Raw genomic sequence first — 23,263 nt, 5'->3', positions numbered from 1 at the left:
CTTCGCCTTCGCCTTCGTCTTCGTCTTCGTCTCCTGGAGGTTCAAGTTCATCCGCCAATTGAGTGGATTGAGAAGTATGAGAACTAAAAGAAGTCGACGTTCCTTCATCGTCGTCGTTTTGTGCATAAGTACGATCTTGAGAACGAGTTTCGGCATCCAACCAATCCTTGAAGCAAACACACATTTCAAGTGTTTCGGGTTTTAGTCTTGTTCTTCTATCGTCTAGAACTCTTCCCGACACACTAATTAATAATAACGTTCGGGTTTGATGCCATGATTAATTAATAATAATAACACAACTAACAATAACAAAGTAACAATTAACAACAATGAGATCAATGAGAATTAATTAGTAAGTAGTTCTTATATAAATTAAATTTTTAAAAATAATTATAATAATAGTAGATTACTTGGATCAATGAGATCCCAGGTAGGAGAGGTTAGGAGCGACGTTGTCCAGAGCCCAAATCCCGCCTTAGACAGATTTCAACAATCCAAATAACCCACAATTAAAATAGAAAATAGTTTTTATATAATTAAGTAGTTCCAAGAATACAATAATAATAATAATAATAATAATAATAATAATAATAAGGCACGGGCCGTGCCGTGCCGTGCCTGGCTTCGTGCCGGGCCGTGCCACGTGCCATGCCGGCGGGTCGTGCCAGCGTGCCGGCCCACGTGCCGGTCACCGTGCCACCCGCCGTGCCACGTGCCGTGCCCGTGCCGGAATCCGGATTTTTGTTCACGGCACGGCCCACGACCCACAGGTGGGCCGTCGTGCCGTGCCGTGCCGTGCCGACCCCCGTGCCCGTGTCGGGCCGTGCCGGAGTCGTGCCCACCTTTAGGTGCCGCCGTGCCGTGAAGGAAGAAGTGAGGTTTTCGAATTCTGGTTTCTAGGTTCCGTTTTTGTTTTTTTTTTTTTTTTTGAGGGAAGATAACTGTTTGTTTGACTAACCTTAACGTTTGCCAAGTTATGTTTGTGCAGACAACTTGACAAGAGTACCCTTGCAATTTATGACTGAAAAGACAAAATTGACCCCTGATTTGCACAAGTTGTGAATCAGCCTGATTAACTTGTATTTCCTCGTACACTGACAACATGGAGAAAAACAAAATACTATTGTAAAGCTACTATTGAAAACACAGACCCTAAATTCACACTTGAGGATCACAATAATAATACTAATTTCAGACCAGAAAATTCTGACCAGGCCAATATTTAAGATATATAACACTAATTTCAGAGAACCTACAACTACAATACCACATTATTTATATTACAGAACATATTTTATAAGCAGTACTAAGATTATTAGGCCATATTTCAGAGCATATTAGATTCTTAGATTATGTTTCAGACAACGTAGAAGAAAGAAGAATGTCTGAAGAGGGCTGCCACCGAAGAAACAAAGCACAACAACAATAGCAAGTTAAAGAATCACAATAGTAGGAGCAAGCAAACGAAGCAACCCTTGAAATTAAGGGAGTTTTTTTTTTCTTTTTTTTGAGAGAAGGGTGAGTAAAATTTAAGGGAATTAGGCAAACGGTTTAGGTTTTAGATTAGAAATGGAATATTTTCAATGGTGTGTTTGAACTTTTTTAATTTCCCAGTGGTGTACCTTAGTTTTTTTAAAAATATAATCCTATACTTCTAATCATTTCCTAAGCATGATATCACTTGCATGATTTATGGTTAATTAGAGGTTTAACTTATTTAATGAACTAACCTTTGTTAAGTAGCATGGTTAGGGGTTTCCCTCCAATTGTTTTCTTTTTTTCACTCAATTTCACGTACTTTGCTTTGCTGCTATTTTCACCTCATTTGTTCTTTAATTTTTTCTCTACTTTCCTTTGCTACTAATGCTATGTCAAACTACTCACCATCAATGTCAAATATTTTAAACTGCATATTTATCTCTGAAGCTAAGCATTGTTGCAGTGGTAAAAGTAAGGTTTGCTAGAAGTTTGGTGGTGCGGTAACTCCATCAGGGGTTCGATATCCAATACTTCATATTTTCATTGTCTTTTTTTCCTTTCTAAGTGTTGACCCTTATGAGGTTTTGATGATGATGAGAATTGAGCAAACTTCCATCTAATAAGGATTTTCTAGTGTTGTGATGTTTGCAGGTTCAGTAAGCGTTGGGAGCTGAAGTAGGAACTGAGACAAAAGGAACTTTAGAAGATCCATGAAGACAAGTAAAGACAGAAGAAGAGTTCCAGTAATGGAACTTCCCGAAGTTTCCTAACAGGAACTTCAAAACGGGTTGTAATGACTAGGTTTTGGTGTAATGCTGGGGCAAGCCTCAACAACCAAGGATCCGTGCAAAGATCGAGATATCAACCGAAAAAGATGGACTTCATGACTTATAGTTGTATAAAAGATAAGTTTGTTTTGTAGATTGATGTAAACATGTTAATGGTTGTTATACATGGAACTTATTAGAAATCAAATAAAGCTTAGCAAACTAATCAATTCGTAAAAGATAATTATAAGTTTTATGAAAAAGAATTTATTTGATTTTATCCTTTAAAATCTGATTTAACTCGGTTTTATCTTTTTCATAAAATTCTATCTTTTAACTAAAACGAATTTGATAAAATTTGGTTTTCAAATAAAGCGAAATTAAATCTGTTTTGGTTTCGATTTTAAAGAGATAAGATCAGGTTTCTGTTTAACTTATCTTATTTACGAAAACCTTACGTTGTGAGCTGAGGAACCTCTATAAATATAGAAGTAATTCAGCGAAGCAAAATGAGAGTTTTAAGCGTGAAAACCACTTAGTGCTTAAGAGTAAGTTTGCCAAAGGTTTAAGCTTTATCATTTTGGTTTCGGGTTTCATGTGTAGCTTTTCCATTTATGTGTTAGAGTGAGTCTTTGTGTTGTAATTGGTTTTGGGGTGAGATTGTGAATTCTCTTAAATTCACATTTGAGTGTAAGAGTTTGAATTCTCTAAAATTCAAGTGGTAGTGAGTCACCCCGAGTGTGTATTGGGTTGCATAGTGTGAAAAAGGAACCTGAGTGTGTCTTAGGTCGAGAAAGGAACCTGAGTGTATCTTGGGTCGAAAAAGGTGCTTGAGTGTGTCTTAGGTCTGATAGGATAGGTTCTTATCAATTAGCAAGTGTCCGTGGAGGAACTTGTAAAGCAAAGGTCTGTGTAATAGGTTGTACTAGGAGAGTTGCCTATTATAGTGGAATTTGTTTATAAGTCCCAATAGGGCCGAGGTTTTACTTCCAGCTAGGCACTGGATGGTTTCCTCGTAAAATTGTTGTGTGCTTTAAGTTCCTTTTGCATTTTGTTTTAATTTCCGCTTAAGTTCCGCGATTGGAACCTACTACTATTCACCCCCCCCCCCCTCTCGTAGTAGTTCATCTAAACTAACACTAAGCAATTTCATCATAAGAAAAAAAATTAATAAGCCTAAAAGTTGCCCCACTCCTCCACCAAAAAAAATAAGCCTAAAAGTAATTTAATTTTCTCCATTACTCTATCAATAAGCCTAAAAGTAAATTAAATTTCTCCATTACTCTAATCAATAAATATTTGTTTTTCATTTTCACAAATTATTTACAATATATGGAGTATTTTATCAACTATATTATGATAAGTTAGATACAAATTGTCCGGTAAGAAAATAGGTACAAAATTACTAGTATTAATTTTTAAAAAAATAAATAATTTGATACTTCATACCATTATGCATTTTTTTTTAATTTTTTTTTTAATTTTTTTTTTAATTGTAATTAGTTTTGATAAGTAGTATAATATATCTTAGTAATTGTTTTTTGAATAAGTACTTAGTCAAATGTATGCATGTTCGAAATCACATTGTCAATTAATAAGGAGTACACAAATGTACTAACACATTGCATTGCATAAAAAAAAAATCATTTGGTTAATTATTTTGCTAATCGTTTTTGGGGGAATTTTTCAATATGCACAATCCCTTAAATAAAGTCCAGTTTTAATTGAAGTTTTCTTAAACTACTATGCGCTACTCCTAAATGGAAATCCTGGATCCACCACTAATCACCATTTTAACTTGTACTTCTTTATTTCCAATGGAAATTTACAATTTGCTCATACTTCACAAACAAGTGCAATTGCCGCACTTTACAAATTGGTCAATGAACTCTATTGAAATAAGATTGAATACTTCCAAAAGTATTTCAACTATTCCCTTCGTCCATTAATTAGATTCCTACTTCTCTTTATTATGTAAAGAATAAATATTAGAATTAGGAATCTAATTAAGGGACGAAGGGAGTAATATTTAATATCAAAACATAACTAGTTTGTGTGCCCAAAATTCGAAAAAGTACAGAAACAGTAGGCAACTTACGTTCCACTACTTAGCAAACAAGATCAGTGCATGCAATGATGCAACATCTGTTTGGCAAAAAAAAAAAATTGAAAATTAATCAACACCAAAATAAAATTGCAATTAAACTGCGAATCATGAATTCGACCAAAAAAAAATTTGAAGTAACACTTCTACTTTTAATTAATTTTACAAAACAAAAAGAAAATTAAACTTCAAATTCTACATACCAACAATGCAACATTGAAGCATAAAAATCAACAACAATTTGGCATTGCAAAGCCTAGAATTTGACAACAAAAACCCAAAATTTGGCAACCAAAATCATAAAATTTGACAACCAAAACCCAAAATTTGGCAACCAAAATCTCAAAAATTTGACATACAGCCAGCCAACAAAGAACGAAGACTAATACCTGAAAAGGGCCACCAACGAAGAAACAAAGCACAACAACAATAGCAAACAAAAGAAGCACAATAACAGGTGCAAGCAAGCGAAGCAACCCTTGAATTGAAATTAAGGGTTTTTTTTTTTCTGAGAGAAGTGTGAGTGAAATAAAGGAAGTTAGGCAAACAGTTTAATGTTTGAAAATAAATTAGGAATTTGAAGTGAAGAGTAGAAATAGTATTAGATACAATGTATTGTTAGATGCAATGTACACATTATTCCCTAGGTTGATACATTAATAGTTGTATAGTCTTCCCTAGAGAGTATATGATTTCCTAGATTGTAATTACCTAGAATAGGATTGTATTTATACATTGCAAATCAATGAGAAAGGCAAGGAATATCTTCCTAACATGGTATCTCCTCTGCCTTCTTCCTCTGTCTTTTTCTCTTCCTCTTCTTCTCTCCCTCTTCCTCTCTAATCATCAGCCGCCTGACCGCCGCCATGGCCGCCACTGACCCACCAAAAACTCCTGCATTCCACCCCGCTCTTGCTGTACCCAACATCAAAACTCTTATCCCAATTACATTGGAGATGAGCAAAACTCCATTATACTCTTCGTGGGCAGAGTTGTTCAAGGTTCAGGCGCGCGCTTACGAGGTCATTGACCACATAATTCCCCCTGATGAGAAAGACGACTCCATTGACGCCGCCCTATGGACTCGCCTTGATGCTATCGTCCTTCAATGGATATACGGCACTATCTCTCGCGACCTCCTCACCACAATTCTTGAGCCAAACTCAACGGCTAAACAAGCCTGGGATAGATTGAAGGATATTTTTCAGGACAACAAATGTACAAGGGTTGTACAATTAGAGGCGCAACTCTCCACCGTCGAGATGAAAGATTTCTCCGACGTCTCTGCTTACTGTCAACATGTGAAAATTATCTCTGACCAACTCGCCGACGTTGATGCTCCGGTGAACAACCAGCAACTCATCCTCACCATAATCCGCGGCCTTCCAAAATCGTTTGATGGGGTTGCTGCGATTCTCCAAAAAACCGAGCCCTTACCCTCCTTCTACAAAACTCGATCAATGCTTGTTCTTGAAGAATCCCGCCTCTCCAACCAAGCCGCGTCAGAGGCACTCGCCGCCGGCACCGCTCTCCTTACCACCGCAAATGACCCCGATCAGTTTTAGGGTGAAACTCACTCCGTTCAAGACGGTTCTCACCACTCAAACCGCAACAACCGCGGAAACCGCGGCGGTCGCCACCGGGGGGGTGGTGGTCGTGGCAGGGGTCGCCACAGCAACCACGGCCACAACCGTGGTGGACACACCACCAACCAGCAACCACAGGGCCACCGTAACCAGCAGCAACAGTGGCAGCCCTGGGGTCCATGGGCTCCGTGGCCTCACTACCAACCTTGGGCTCAGCCACAATGGGTTGCCCCTCCTTGCCCTTACCCGACTTCATGGCCTCGTTCTTCTGGTCCAAGCAACAGGCAGCAAGGAATCCTTGGCCCACGCCCACAACAACAAGCATTTTCGGCCCAAGCACCTTCAATAGTGAATTATGCTCCAACTGATATTGATGCCGTAATGCATACTCTCTCTCTCACACCACCGGATGACGGGTGGTACATGGACACCGGCGCCACCTCTCACATGACATCCAACCAAGGTACTCTCTCGTCTTATTTTAATATGAGCAAACAACGTCATATTATTGTTGGCAATGGGCATGGTATTCCAATTAATGGTGTCGGTTATGCTTCCCTTCCATCTCCCCTTCCTCCCTTTTCCCTCAATGATGTTCTTCATGCACCCAAATTAATCAAAAATCTAATTTCAGTCAGAAAATTCACTAGTGATAATTGGGTTTCTATTGAGTTTGACCCGTTTGGTTTTTCTGTGAAGGACCTTTCGACGGGGATAACTCTTATGCGATGTGATAGCTCCGGCAACTTATATCCCCTCACCACCGCCTTATCTCAAGCTCCCTCACCTTCAACTTTTGCTGCAATTTCTTCTTCTCTATGGCATGATAGACTAGGGCATCCCGGAAATAATATTTTGCGTTCTTTAAAAGAGAACAATTTTGTGGATTGTAATAGAATTTCTAATGCTAGCATGTGTACTTCTTGCCCTCTTGGAAAACATGTTAAACTTCCCTTCTATTCTTCTATGTCTAGTACTTCTATGCCATTTGACATCGTTCACAGTGATCTTTGGACCTCACCTAAATTAAGTTCGGGAGGGCATCTTTACTATGTATTATTTTTGGATGATTTTAGCAATTTTTTGTGGACTTTTCCTATATGCAAGAAATCTCAAGTTCATTCTTATTTTCTTCAATTTCGTGCATATGCTAAAACACAATTTGAACGTGAGATTAAATGTTTTCAGTGTGACAATGGTAGAGAATATGATAATGGTCCTTTTCGATCCTTTTGTGAACAAAATGGTATGCTCTTTCGCTTCTCTTGCCCCCACACTTCCTCTCAAAATGGGAAAGCCGAGAGAAAAATCCGAACAATAAACAACATGGTTCGTACCCTACTTGCTCATTCCTCCATGCCTCCCTCCTTTTGGCACCATGCTCTACAAATGGCCACCTATTTACATAACATCCTCCCCTCTAAAACCATTGGACTCAACCCCCCCACAAAAATTCTCTACCACAAAGATCCATCATACTCACATCTTAGAGTTTTCGGGTGCCTTTGCTACCCACTTTTCCCCTCTACTTCTATCAATAAACTCCAAGCTCGATCCACCCCTTGTGTGTTTTTGGGTTACCCTCCTAATCATCGAGGATACAAATGCTATGACATGTCCACCAACAAAATATTCATCTCTCGTCATGTACTATTCGATGAGACTCAATTCCCCTTCTCAAAAATCCACACTCCCACTGCCAACACTTATGAATTTCTTGAACATGGCCTTTCCCCTACTATTCTACATCACTTACACTCACAAACTCCTCCTACAGCAGCCCACCCCACTCCCACGGCCCAAACACACCCCACGGCCCAAACCATTTTACCCCCCTGAAGCCCACTCTCCTCATCTCTCCCCAAACTCACGGCTCCCTCACTCTCCCCCCAACGAGGCCCAGCCCGTCTCCCCTCCTCTCCACCATGATGCTGCTACTTCTCCAAGGCCCATTTCCAATCATCAGCCCACTCAAAATCCTAATCCATCTCTCTCTCCTCAAATGGCTACTAGAAGCTCACATGGGATATTTAAGCCCAAACGCCACTTTAATCTCCACACCACTTCTACTCCCTCTCCTCTCCCCACTAATCCTATCAAAGCACTTGGAGACCATAATTGGAAAAATGCCATGCTTGAGGAATACAATGCTCTAATTAATAATGAGACGTGGGAGTTGGTCCCTCGTCCTCGTGATGCAAATATTATTCCTTGTATGTGGCTTTATCGCCACAAGAGAGATGCTAACGGTGTTTTTGAGAGGCATAAAGCCCGACTTGTTGTTAATGGTAGGAACCAACAGGTTGGAGTTGACTGTGATGAAACTTTTAGCCCGTTAGTCAAACCGGCAACCACTCGCACCGTTCTTAGCATCGCCTTGTCTAAAGCTTGTTCCATTCATCAAATGGACGTTAAAAATGCATTCTTGAATGGTGATATTGAAGAGACCGTATACATGCATCAACCACCCGGTTTTCGTGACAAAAATAAACCGGGCCATGTTTGCCTCCTCAATAAAGCTCTCTATGGCCTCAAGCAAGCTCCTCGGGCTTGGTATCACCGATTTGCTACTTTTGTGTCCACTCTTGGGTTTATTCATAGCAAGTCCGACCACTCTCTCTTCATATATTGTCATGGCAAACAAGTGGCCGGCATCCTTCTCTATGTTGATGACATCATCCTCACTGCATCATCCGACACTCTTCGCAAGTCTATTATGTCCAAATTAAATTCGGAGTTCGCAATGAAGGACCTTGGCATACTTAACTCCTTCCTTGGAATTTCGGTCACACACCATAGCAACGGAATATTTCTATCTCAACAAACATAGGATATCATAGCTAGAGCCAACATGTCTTCTTGCAAGCCATCATCCACCCCTGTCGACACCAAGGCAAAATTAAGTGCTACTTGCGGCCCACCAACCGAGGACCCTACTCTATACCGAAGCTTGGCGGGTGCTCTATAATATTTGACTTTTACCCGCCCCGATATCTCCTATGCCGTTCAACAAGTATGCCTCTTCATGCATGATCCTCGCAAGGAACATATGCAAGCCCTTCACCGCATTTTGCGATATCTACAAGGTACTTTGAAGCTTGGTCTACACTTGTACCCATCATCTCTCTCGGGTCTTCTATCCTACACCGACGCCGATTGGGGTGGTTGCCCAGACACGAGATGCTCCACCTCCGGCTATTGCATTTTTCTTGGGGACAACTTAATTTCTTGGTCGGCAAAAAGGCAACCCACCTTGTCTCGATCAAGTGCTGAAGCCGAATATAGGGTGTGGCAAACGTGGTAGTCGAGTCCTGCTGGCTACGCAATCTCCTACTTGAGCTCCGTTGCCCCATCAAGAAAGCCACCGTGGTCTATTGTGACAATGTGAGTGCGGTTTACCTCACCGGAAATCCAGTTCAACACCAACGCACCAAACACATTGAAATGGACATCCCCTTCGTTCGTGAAAAAGTCACTCGAGGGCAAGTCCGAGTACTTCACATTCCCTCTCGTTATCAAGTGGCTGACATTTTTACTAAGGGACTTCCGCAACTTCTATTCGAAGACTTTCGTGATAGCCTCAGCGTTCGATTACCTCCCGCTTTGACTACGGGGGTATATTAGATACAATGTATTGTTAGATGCAATGTACACATTATTCCCTAGGTTGATACATTAATAGTTGTATATTCTTCCCTAGAGAGTATATGATTTCCTAGATTGTAATTACTTAGAATAGGATTGTATTTATACATTGCAAATCAATGAGAAAGGCAAGGAATATCTTCCTAACAAATAGGAAGGTAGAACCGTAGAACCATTCCTATTTTGGTTCTAGTACATCTCACGCCCTTAGAGACAAAGGGATTCTAGAGTTTATTTACCAACCAGTCAACCACAATGAGGATGCTAGCGCTCATAGCAATTTGACTACTTAGCCCAAATAACTACGAAGTATGTTTTTTTTTTTTTTTTTTTTTTTTTGAAAAAAAAAAAGAAAGAAAATTAAAAAGATTCAAGACGCTCTTTAATTTTGAACAAAAGCTATTGCACGGGTCTAAACACTATGAATGAGAAGTTATAAACAAAGATTGTTATTTCCTTTATTTTTGATGCATGCAGTGTTTTGAATTTTATGCTTATGAAACGTACAATTTTGACCATATATAATACTCGTAGTTAATAATACTCTTTTCGTCCCCGAAACTCCAATCCTATTAGGCATTTTTCATGGGTATTAAGAAACTTAAATGAGGAGTATAAGTGTATGGAGAAGCTAATAAAAGTACATTGAAAAGGAAAATTAATATAGGGTTTGAAAAAAAACAGATAGAGAAAGTAATACGGAGTAAAAGTATATAGAAAATCAATCTTTACCCGGAGAAACAAATTTTGCACAAATATTCCTGTGAATTGGAGGATATGTTAATGAAAATAGGATGATTAGGGGTGTAAATGAGCTGATACGTTCGTGAACTACTCGCGAACAAGCTCGATCAAAACTCGGTTGTTAAGCTAACAAACAAGCTTGAACAAAAATCTTAAGCTTGTCAAATAAATGAACAAAGCTCGAACAACATCATGTTCGACTCGGTAGCGTTCATGAACAACTCGTTTAAGTCCATTTATAAGTTTTTCCACGGCCAATTAAAACTTGGAAAATTTATAAATATTTTATTCATACATATTTGTAAAAAGTACTAATTATTTCATCATATAAAGGCATGAAAATTCGTCATTACATTTTTCTATAGAAAGAATATAAATATCTTATATAAAATTAAGTGATGGGTTAAAATTTGAAACAAATCATATTTTTAATGATAATTTCGGCTAGTTTATTTAATCAAGCCAGATTTAGACCCGTTTAAGCTCGAACTTAAACATGAAATGCAAACGAGTATGTTTGTGAACAAAGCTCGAACAAGCCAAATTTTTAACGAGCCTAGCTCGAACAAGATTTTTAAAACCTTGTTCAAGCTCGAGATAGTTCGAACACAAATATTTTTTATCAAGCTTAGCTCAAATAGACTAAAACTCAGCTTGGCTCGAATCGTTTACAGCCTAAGGATGATAATTTTGGAACTAATTTTTGGCTATCAAAGTCAAAATTTTGGGGACTTAGAAAATAATAAAGTTAATAACAATAATTTATGAATTACAGAGTACTCTGTAATACGAATTTCGTATATACGTAGTAAATAGGATAAAAGTCGTATTTTTGACATAACCAAAATAAACTAACGCTTTGAACCAAAGTTTTGACTTCAACGAAAAAACGTAGAGAGTCTTGATACCAATATACCATCATGAAAAAGGAAACATTGAACCAAGAAATGCTTGTCCTAATTGTAGACTATTAAATGATATAAACACACCTCTGTTGGATAATACTTTTGATTAACGATTTAAAAAATATTCTAGAGACTAACAATGTTTTTCATCGGACATCTTAAAAGCTTAAATGGGGTATTCAACTCGATTTTTGAAAAGGTCACGTCTACTTTTTTTAAATACGAGTAATTAAATTATTATAGTCAAATTTCCTAAAAAAACAAAAATTAATAAAAAATAAAAAATTACTCCGTATTATATTCAAATTTTCTTTCTTATAGCGGATTTTGCAGCTAGCCAATAGCAAATTAGCAAGCATTACCCTGTTTTGGTCTTCTCAAATAATGTTCTATTTTTAGGAATTTTTTTTTCAAATATTTGTAATTTTTTAGTAGGAGGCAAATTTTGACAATGTGGGCTCAATGTGATGAAACTTCTCTGCTTTTTTTTTTTTTTTTTAATTCTTTTTTGCTTTTAGACACTATTTTCTTTAGTAGATTCCACTAAAATTTTAAACATATAATTAAGAAAAATATTACAGATTAATTTGTTCATTATCATCCTTCTTTTGTTGATGATTTTGCTTATTTTTTCGGGATTCAGGGTGTTCATTAGCATGAGGATATGAGATATACTGCTTTCAAGAGCTGCAAAAGAAACTCGCTAGTTTGAGGTAAGCTGCAATACATTATGTGTATTTCATTTTCTACATTATATTCTCATGAATATTGTGGTGTACTGGTGTGCACCTTTTTTAGTTTGTGTGTGTTTGTTGTCCATTTTGTAGACCTCTGTTAGTATTACATTTGCCTTTAACTAAATGCTTCAATTCAAGAGCTAGGGTTTTACTGTCACATAATTTAACTAAATGCTTCAATTTATTTGCTCAATTGAATTAGTTTTCTGGATTGCTTATCATTTGGCCATTTGGGTGTGTTTCTTTTGTGGGTTATTGTAGGTATTGCTATCTGGGTAATCAAGTTAAGTTCTTGAACCATTGGTTGTTTATTATGGTACATTGAAAGGTGGATAAAGAAAATTATAAAGCTTGTGGAATTTTTGAAGAATTTGTAATGGTTTCAACTGGAAATGAAGGAGGTTCTGGGTCTAATTTGAGCTACTTAGGTGACTGTGAGACCTTAAATGGGGGTAATAATTCAAAGAATCATGTGTCTTTGCAAGTTTCAACATCTAGGAAAGGACTACTAAGTGATGAAAAATCACCAAGGGGATTCGTCGAAAATCCTAATAGTCTCTCTAGCAGATTGAAGTTACTAAAAGTCAGTCCGAAAGGGAAACGGGGTTCTCCCTCTGCTGGGTTTTTAAGGATATCTGAGGACAAGGATGAGCTCTCGAGTAATGCTCCTGTTATGCAAGGTCTTAGAAAACGTTTCAAAGATGTAATGTCTAGTAAAGTTGATTGGCCTTCTGTGAGGCGGATGTGCAAAGAGTGGGTTAAGAGACCGTTGAATATGGTCCTCCTTTTGTGGATAGTTTGTGTTGCTGTGTCTGGTGCAATTCTGTTTCTTGTGATGACAGGAATGTTAAATCATATTTTGCCAAAGAAATCACAGAGGGATGAGTGGTTCGAGGTTAATAACCAGATTATCAATGCCCTCTTCACACTTATGTGTCTTTATCAACATCCAAAGAGGTTCTACCATTTGGTGCTTTTGTGTAGGTGGAAGTCGGATGATATATCAGTGCTAAGGAAGACTTATTGCAAGAACGGGACTGCTAAACCTAATGAACGGGCACACATGATGGTTGTGATTATTTTGCTTCACGTTAATTGCTTTGCTCAATATGCTTTATGCGGCCTTAATTTGGGTTATAGAAGATCTGAGCGGCCACTAATTGGAGTTGGTGTTTGCATAACATTTGCCATAGCTGCTCCTGCAGTCGCAGGATTGTACTGTGTTCTTAGCCCTCTTGGGAAGGACTATGAATGTGATGCTGATGAGGAAGCACCTAAACAGTTGAGGAGGCAATCCTTGGAGAAAAAATATGCATTTTTAACCCGAGATGAAAGAGGGGTTGTTGAGAACAAACCTGAGTGGAAAGGAGGTCTGTTTAGCTTATGGGAAGATTTTTTTGTGGCATATATCTCAATTTTCTGCTGCTTCTGTATTTTTGGTTGGAATTTGGAAAGGCTTGGTTTTGGAAATATGTATGTTCACATAGCAACATTTCTCCTTTTCTGCATGGCCCCCTTTTGGATCTTTAACTTGGCTGCTGCCAACATTGATAATGAAACAGTAAGAGGGATTTTGGGCATTACTGGTATTGCACTTTGTGTATTTGGATTGCTTTATGGAGGGTTCTGGCGGATTCAAATGAGAAAACGATTCAACCTGCCACCAAATAATATGTGTTTTGGAAAACCAAATGTTGCAGATTGTGTTCAGTGGCTCTGTTGCTGCTGGTGTTCTCTGGCCCAGGAAGTCCGAACTGCAGATTTCTATGAGACAGTGGAAGAAAGAATTTACAATAAGAATGGATTTGACAGCCATTCTATTCTTACCCCATTACCTCGTGAAGGTAGTGCTGGTAGGTCTGGTACTCAATCCATGTCTGATTTGAACACCTCATTTTGGTTAAATTCTGGTTCATCCAAGATTGAACCTTCTGTATTGATGAACGAAACTATGATGCCGCCTAACCCAGCGACAATGAGAATGGAAGTCGAGGATCATAGGGAAGTATGAAGTAAGATTGAACTGGATTTGATTCAAATATCTGATGTCTATAGTAATGAGAAACCAACTTTTCAGCCATATACTTTTCCTATCTTTAGAATGCATGGTTTTTGCTGCTTGCAAAGGGAGAATTCCATGTCCGAAGTAAGTATCTGGCCAGGAAGATATAGCTGAATTTAGTTGATCTTTAATTTTTATTGCAATTTCTTGAACCTCATTTTCCTAGCTATTAACATACCTTTCCTATTCGTGCAGCTTTTTTTGTGAGATGAAGTGATTATTACTCCTTTACTAAACGTTCTCAGTGTGACCATTTTTTGCTGGTAGTTTGATCGGTGCATACAGAAAACATTGTATAATTGCAGAAAGGAAATGCTTCCTCTGCAGGTGATTTTATAATTGCTGGTAGTTTGATCGATGCATACCGGGGAACATTGTATAATTATTTAGTTTTATGACTTGTAGTAACTAACAGTAATACTCAAGGTTTCTCATAACTGTCAAACATTATGTTCTTTCCTACTCCAACAATTTTCTCTGTTTAATTAGCTCAAAATTTATTTTCTGGAATATTCGCAAATTGCTGCATGACTGAACTTGATACTAGTCACTTGCACGCGTGGTTTGAGTTCGTATCGTTAGAATTTAATCATAAGTGTTGCTTTAAGGTCAGACCCATTCATTCTTGTTAGGGAGACTGCTTCAGGGATGAACCTTTCATTTTCGTTTATACTTATGCAATTTGCTGGCACCAAAAGTTCTTGAAATTTAGCTCATACCTGGCACAATAATATCCAATTTTGGCAAATTCCATTTGCTAGTTGACGTTGTTTAGCTTTTGCAGATCCTCTGTTTGCAACTTCAACCACGAAAAGGCTTGGCTGTTCTCCTCAAAGCCAAATTAATCTTCCCCCATTCTAGACCCTTATTCATCTTCCTGTAACAGCACCTTGCAAATCTCTTGGACCTGCACCCCGTTTCTCATCCAATGGTCCAAGTGAGTAGTGACCCATCTTTCTGTACCAGTTTCAGTAAATCAGTGTCTGGGATCTCATATCATCAGTTTGGTCTACCCAGGCTTCATCTAGTTCGTTTTGCTCACCTTCCCCTTGGCTCATCCATTGTAGGCCTGTCGGGGCCCTTGTCATCCCCCCCCCCCCCCCCCCCCCCCCCCCCGAGTTCTCCATTTTACTCATCTTGTAAGATTAAGCAGGAAGTGTGACACAATTCAAGGGCTGCATATAACATTATTCTTTAATTAGATAGGATGGGTTGGTGTTTAGATTTCTAACCTGAAACTAACACAATTTAACTTGGGCCCAAGAAATTAGCCAATAATTTATGGAATTGTTAACAAATCTTTTGAACGAGACTAACTCTATTTAATAATCCTTATTCCATATAAGTTGGCAATATGATATGAATTGGACATTGAAAAACCATGCTAGTGTCACAAGTTTTCGACATGTTTAATTTGATGGGTTAATACTACACTATACATTTAACTAAATGAGTCAAGTTAGTGTTGTAATTTCCCAACCTATTTTTCTCCAAATACGAATGCGGACATGGCACCACATGATTGCCAACTCTACTAAAAATCCCTTTAAATCTGAAATATCTGGTTTATGAACAAGTGTTGTTAGAAAGGTTCAATAGTCCCATTTGAATGGTATATAAGCGTATACCGACATACATACTTTTGTAATTACTCTTGATTTTATCTGTCTTTTCTCGAAACACTGCTTATCTTGGTGTCCACATATTCAAGGGGGTTGTACAATTGTTTTATATGAGTTGAATTAGCAATTGCTGAATTATTTTTGGCAGAATTAAAATCCTTACCCTTTTACTACCACATTTATGGAGAAGGCAGAGATGTGGTTTTTCTGTCTGATATAGAAAAACGTACTCTGAGAGTCTGAGTACTGGTTTAAGTACCTTAACTTGCCTGCTTTGCTGCTTTGACGGTGGCAAGACAACTAGACAACTTCAACCATTCACGATCTCATCTTACTTGTGGTCTATTTGATAAATGGTAATGAAAATGAATTTGTATGTACATTTGTATTTAGAGGGAAAATTCCTAACTCCTAACAATGATAAGTTTATCAAGTGGCAAATCAATAATATAATAACTATATACTAAAAGACACACCAGTAATGACACGTGTCAGATTCCGTGTCAGATTCTGGTGTGTCTTTAGTTTTTTTTTTCCTTAAATAATTTTTTTTATTTAAGGAAATTATTTTGAAAAAAGTTTGTATTTGTCAAAAATATATATGAGCAAAAATATTTACCTTTCTTATATTGATATGCAATTAATAACTATGGATTAATAAGGAAATAAATAATCATTTATAACACAGTGTAATTCTGATGGAATATTTCTTATAATATAATCTCGATTGAATATACATTAACCCATTTACAAAAAATTTTATTTATAATATAGAAAACACTATACTATAAAAATTGAGAAATTTATCAAAATTATAAATTAATTCAATACATAAATGAACTGCACTCTTCTTATTTATTTCTTTTGTAGATTGTCCAAAATTTTTTGACGCATTAAATAGTCTAACATAATACGCTCTTTTCATTTTATTAAACCGTAGAAAAAAAAAAGATATTTGTGACTCTCTTAATTAAAAATAACATTGAATACGGAGAAATTAATCTGTTAAAAAAACATATAGAGTAATTAAAATAACCGTGCGTGGCACGGGACCTAACCTAAAATGAAAATAAAAAGAACTTTTGTATTATAAAATGATAATAAAACAAAAACGGCAAATATGAAATTACAAATATACCCCTTAAGCTATTAAGTAAACAAGGTAGGTGTTACTATGCAATTACAAATATACCCCTTGATAAGTTTTATAAAATTATCAAGGTTAGGAGTTCGACAGCCCCTGAATTTAGATAAAGAAAAGATGTACATACAAATTCATTTTCTTATGTGTTACATACAAAAGTATTACTTATGTTAATTTTGCTAGAGGAAAAGATGTATGATTTTTTTTTTTATTTGGATTGTCATTATGGTGCACAGTGAGCACTATACACCCGCCTGCAATATCTAATTAGAGATTTGATGCATATATGCAGATTGCAATAATAAAGCTACTCGTATCTTATTGTACTTTTTTTTTGTTTTTAACCATCTTATTGTACGAGTACTTTTTAAAAAAAACCATCTTACTGTACTTATGTAGGGTTACTTAAATTATCTTAGATTAACTTCTGCTAACTTGTCAGTTTTGCAACAAACAAAAAAGGCTATATAACTGTCATTGTATACCATATTAAACGCTTCCTCAAAAAAAAAAAAAAAAAAAAAAAAAAAAAAAAAAAAAAAAAAAAAAAAAAAAAAGTAACAGGTAATTTATTCATTCACATCATAAGAAAATATATTCACAGCCAAAATAGACAGCTAATTAACTAGCTTATGTTACATTAAAATAAGCTAAGAACTTAATTAGAAGATCAAATAGCAAGCACAAGGCCAGGCATGGACCGAGTACCACTGCGCCCAAACATTTGGCTCTGCCAAAGGGTCTCTTTCTGGTTCACTGGCCTAATTTTCCACCCACTTTTATGGGGCCTAAGGTCTTTTACGGTGAGCCATGTATTAAAGTATTCTCTAAATTGTGTGATGAGCCCACCTTTTAGGGTCCAAACATGTACCCAATAAGAGTGGGTTCCTTCCCACCCCTCGGCGATGACCCGGTCTTCCTCGAGGGTCATGATGGACCGGGGCTCGAATTGAAACTCGGGCGTGGCCGACTCACCTGTCAACACACGCCTCATGTGTTGGCATTGAGGCGGCCCATGAAACCACCACTCCAAGTCACTTGCCAAGTGTTTTGTGACACATTCTCCATCTCCTTTTGTAAGTGCATTGTAGAAGTCTTGCACCATAGCTATATTAGACTCATTTTGTGTATTTTTTGACATGTTAAGGGTTGTTTTTGTTGTTGTTGGAGGGGTTTGATAATACAAGTGCAAAAGTAGGATCAAAGGAAGTTATAAATTTATAATGTGCATGGATATACTGAATAGAAATTTGGACCTCTATTTATACCCATAATTTTAAAGGGAAGGGGCTAGGAAATTGGGGTTGATGTCCCACTATTGGTAGCAAAGTTGAGATCGCATGCCCCACTTCTCCATCTCTTAATGTAAACTAATAAACATAAACGAATAACACTAAATTATTTAAATTATTATAACTTGATCTTTATTTTAATTTTCTTTTTTCCCCAATATAAAAATTGGTGCTATTACAGTATTGATTATAATAATATCTTTAGTGGATAACTACTTTTCATTTAGAAAAATGTATTAAACAAAATAAACAAATGCCTTGCTTCAAAGTCCTTACTATCTTTGGATTGGTGATTGAAACGGTTTTTTGTTAATCAAAGTTTATTCTATCAATCAAAACTTTTGTCCTTACATTAGCAAAGATTCGATATAAATTCTAACAATCATAATTAACAAATAACATATAATAATATAAGTACATAATATCTCTGTTTATAATTGTTCTAGTGTAATTATGGGGAATTAAGTTCTTATAATTACGATACATGCATTCTATACAATAATTTTCGGCTTCTTGTGGGATCAATTGATCAAATTTGAGCAAAGACCGACACTAGATAAACCCAATTGTGGAGAATTGGACGTTGGCTTAACTTGTCCACTTGACGCATCGATACTTTTCTACACGGCTTCATGTAACATCCACATTCCAGCCTGTCACTTTATTATACTCCCTAGTTGACTGTTTAATTTTATTTATTTTTTTTTTTTAAAGGTAAGGAGAATGTACTATTAAATGTCGAAATCTCATTTTAGAGATCAATCTGATTCAATTTAGTGGGCAAAGCAACTTAGGATTGTTACGTGTAGGCTGAGCTGGGATGAAAGAATAAGGGAATTTCTCCCTAAAGGAATTTTGGGTGCTTGGTTAGTAGTGATAGAGTATATAACATATTTTTGGACCTTAGCCATCAGTTTAACCTTTTGATTGAGTTGACCCTTTAATATGGTATCGGAGCCAGCGTGGCACAAAGGTTAGTATAAAACATATTCCTGAACCTCAACCATTGGTAAAAGCTATCAAATTCTTATTGTTGTATACCATTGGCTTATAAATACTATCAAAATCAAATGTAACAAGAATTTATACATCAATAATTAATTACGAATTACTTCGTATATATCATCGTGATTAAAGTTTTTCTCCCATTAAATTGAATACTTCCATAGGGATATACGCATAAAATAATACTAGAATGAATAGACAGTTCCTACAAAGTATTATTATAATCCATAATAATGGATTTTAATTGGCTTATGAGTTATTGGCCTGGGCCATGGTCTTCTCAACTTGAGAAATTGGGACATAGCTGCTGGTCACTTTCAGTATGCATGCTTGATCAACTATTCCCTGGATTTGGTCGTAAACTTCATTGATTTCAACTTTATGAGCATGGAGAGTGCGTTTTGACTCTTTCTTATGCTAAACATTAAAAAAATGACACCCTATTAAGCTAATTAACATTTACATGAAAATCTAAACAATATTTATAGTGATATGAAACATGATCAATATAGGAATATATCACACTCATCCAAATGAGTAGAAGGATGGATCTTAGAGCAACCTCAATGGTAAGCTAATTGTCAACTTAGCTTGTCATGCCACATAAGCTTTCAAGCTAATTATGTTTGTAGCTAGTTTGATTTTCAATGGCTAGCTATTAGCTTACTATCTAATTTACCAATTTATTATTTTTATCTTAATTACTAATTGACTTTTAGCATTTTCTTTTTGGCAAGTTTTTTTCAAGCAAATTAGCTTGGCAAAGCTAATTTGTTTGACTAAGCTAATTACATATTTTTGCTCCAATGGTCAAGCTAGTAGCTAGGGACTATTTAAAATTGCAAGCAAGTTCCTAGGTACAACCATTGGAGTTGCTCTTAAATTCTCAATTGGACATTCAATGAAGGTTTGAAGTTTGAACCCCGCACATAGCAGCATCAGTAGTTTACAAGAATGAAGATATGTTATCTGATTCAATATAATTAATTCCACCATATTTTTCTCAAAAATGTCTTAATAATTGTACAATACATAAACCTTATATGATGGATATTAATTATTGCAAAAGACTGTGATGTCTCTCAAATCAATATCAATCAATATATATATTAAAACCCATGGCAAAACATGCTATTTTGCCATGTGTCACCGATTTTGCCATTTGGCGCCACATCATATCAGCCCATAAATGATTGTAAAACTCCATGCATTAATAGTATTAATGTTTAGTTTAATTGAAAAACTCTTCATGTGCATAACACCCTATTTAAATTTCCCTTTGAATGTAACTCCTAAATAAATGCACAATAATAAAAATTGTAAGAAATTAAAAATTATTCCATTTTTTTTGCATTAATTAATAAAATTGTAATTATAGAATAAACGAGTTGATATATATATATATATATATATATATATATATATATATATATATATATATATATATATATATATATATATATATATATATATATATATTACAATTGTGATTATTGAGTAATACGTAGTATTTTTTTTTGTGCATTACTAAGTACGTAGTGTATATATTGACATCAAATTTATAGATTTGATTTATCAATTTTTTTAACAACAAATTAATTGATTTATCACTTACCCTATATTTATTAATGCAAAAAATTGTTTTTATAGTCAAATCAGCTCATAAAAACAAAAAATTACTTAAACTATCACCTTTTTTTAAAAAAAAATAATTATAAACCACTTAAACTCTTAGTGACAATCAAGCCAAAAAATATATTTTTTGATTAAAGTAATAAATTTTATAATGACCCGGGGCATCGCCCGGGCCAATAACTAGTTTTTCTTCTATAATCTCATTCTGCCTATCTATCTAATTGCCCTTAGAGCTTAAAACAGTAGCATATTAAATTATCGTTTTAACTATCTCTTCTTCTCTTAAATAATGACGTGCCATTTAGAAATGGTGTCATTATTGGTGTGATATAGTGAAATGGATGAGATATATACATGCATTTAGCTTAAAACAATATATATATATATATATATATATATATATATATATATATATATATATATATATATATATATATATATATATATATATATATATATATATATAACTTTAAATCTCATCGTCTCATATACAAGTACAGATTAATTGTTAAGTTTTATTATAACTGGTTAAATTTTTTTAACTTTTACACTATTCACACATTCTCCTTTTATTATTTAATACAGAGTACTAGTATTTCGTATTTTATGGAAAAGTAATAATGTGAAATGTCCTTTAATACTCAAGCAGTCAAGCTAGCTTGCTCTTGCTCAATTATCACCTCTTGCATTAACTAAAAGGATAAACGTTCTCCAAAGTGATCAAGGGCTCTAATCAGAAATTATTTATTTTGGGCCTTGAAACAAAATTAAAGTGGCCTCTAAATTGGCGTTATGATGTTATTCTGTAATCTAGTTCTTCCATATGTCGTGAGTGACTAGTGAAACTCTTAAGTGTTCCACTATTTGCTTGCTGACGGTTGAATATAGAGTGCGCTTACACGAGATACTCTTTGTCTACAACACATATCTTGTCTACAACACATACAAATAATTTATACTCTATTACGATTTACGAGGTCATATTATTATCTATTAAGGACTTCTTCCATCACTTCCTGATGTTTTTTTTTTTCTTAATTTAATTTTAAACAAAAAAAAAATCATTTGTCCATCTAAAAGATATTTTCGAGCACAAGCCCGTGTTGTTGTCTATAACCATTTGCGCGCATGCACTAGACTAAACGCACAATAAGCTACTTGTACTCACTAATCCATGCATATTCTTAAGTAATCCGAAATATGCTATAAAGTATAAGGTCGTATGTAGTAAAAAGCTAAAACTGATTGTGGTAGCTGATTATGACTAATAGATAGTATTAATTGTTTTGACTAAGACTAAATGCTTGTATAAAAGTGTTGGTAAATAGTTATTAATTGTAAAAAACTTTTTAAGTATGCAAAATGGCCAATAAACTAATTGTAGGGGCAGTTAGTTGAGATAGAGTTTTACATGAAATGATGTTATAAGTGTAATTTCACTTAAAAAATTTAATCAGCCAATGAAAAAGTTCCTCTAAGAAGCTTATTGATCAAAAAAGAGCATATTTGGTGGAATAAACTCTTTAAATCAGTTCTCCACCAGACACTCCAAACTACCTTATTATTTAGTGGTCAATCCACTAATATTATTGGTCAAATAAGCTAATCTTCCCCAATAAGCTCTTAACCAACACCTCCTAAATTACTTTACTTTCAATTGAGATATTGATTTCATTCTCCTTCTTATCATCATTTTCGATCCTACTACAAAATTATTCCTCTATTTTTCTAAATGTAACTCACTTTCCGTTTTCATTTGCTTTTCTAAGTTTTCTACTCATTTTTACTTTTATTTCTTTTATGGCAACTTCTGCACAATTTTTTTTCTTTTATCACCTATATCAGTACAACCTCACTTTGTAAACCTATAACTTTATTTAAACATTTGTTTTTACAATTTTTCTAATACAAAGTAGATTATAAAAACAATCTTATTGTTAAAATACAGTACTAGTTTAGGTTATTGGTTGAATTGATTTTCTGATGTAATATTAGAACAATTGTGAAAAGCACGAGGTCACGAGTTTAAATATTCATCCATCCTTTCCACCCAAAGTTAAATATATATGTCACACTAAATAAAAGAGTTTATACCTTTTTTTTTTTTTTTTTTTTTTTGAGGAAAAAGAGTTTATACTTAAACTAAGCTAATGATTGAAGTGGAAGATTGGTTTTATATTCTATCAATATCATAACTCGCGCACGTACACAATAATTAAATACAGTACATATGTTTGCCTACAAATCCTGTCATTTTGTGGCCTACAAAATAAAAAAATTTAAAAAATAAAAAAATAGAGGGGGGGGGGCATTCCGGCGTTACGCGCCTTTTCAGTAAAGGAGCGAAAGGTTAGACCTTTGTTGCTGAGTCGGTTTCTTTTGCTCAACCATATTCTGTAGAGGAATCGGAGAATGTTTCCCTCCTGAAACCAGAAAGGCAGTAGTCAAGGGGGGGGGGGGGGGGGGGGGGGGTCTGATTAAGCTTTATATTAATTATATATATCTAGCTGGTTATGGCCTCATGGAATAATGGGGG

At 35.5% G+C, this 23,263-nt stretch overlaps 1 protein-coding gene and 1 pseudogene across 1 annotated transcript; one reads left to right on the top strand and one right to left on the bottom strand.

Annotated features, from left to right (window-relative positions):
- The first annotated feature begins 11,601 nt into the window (after nt 1–11,601).
- On the top strand, nt 11,602–14,107 carry LOC145572623 (uncharacterized). The gene is made up of 2 exons (XM_081631581.1): nt 11,602–11,943; nt 12,229–14,107. Exon 2 carries the CDS (start codon nt 12,344–12,346, stop codon nt 13,976–13,978), a length of 1,635 nt encoding a protein of 544 aa, XP_081487707.1. The 5' UTR covers nt 11,602–11,943; nt 12,229–12,343; the 3' UTR covers nt 13,979–14,107.
- Nucleotides 14,108–17,348: 3,241 nt separating this feature from the next.
- Nucleotides 17,349–18,017, bottom strand: LOC145572622 (senescence associated gene 20 pseudogene; annotated as a pseudogene).
- Nucleotides 18,018–23,263: the final 5,246 nt, after the last annotated feature.

Source organism: Chenopodium album, chromosome 12, assembly GCF_948465745.1.
Source record: "Chenopodium album chromosome 12, dcCheAlbu1.1, whole genome shotgun sequence".
Taxonomy (NCBI): domain Eukaryota; kingdom Viridiplantae; phylum Streptophyta; class Magnoliopsida; order Caryophyllales; family Amaranthaceae; genus Chenopodium; species Chenopodium album.
Note: the sequence above shows the minus strand (reverse complement) of the source record. Positions and strands in the feature narration are given on the sequence as shown.

Coding starts and splice junctions, on each gene's coding strand:
- LOC145572623 (XM_081631581.1), top strand. CDS start 12,344: ATGGTTTCAACTGGAAATGAAGGAGGTTCTGGGTCTAATTTGAGCTAC.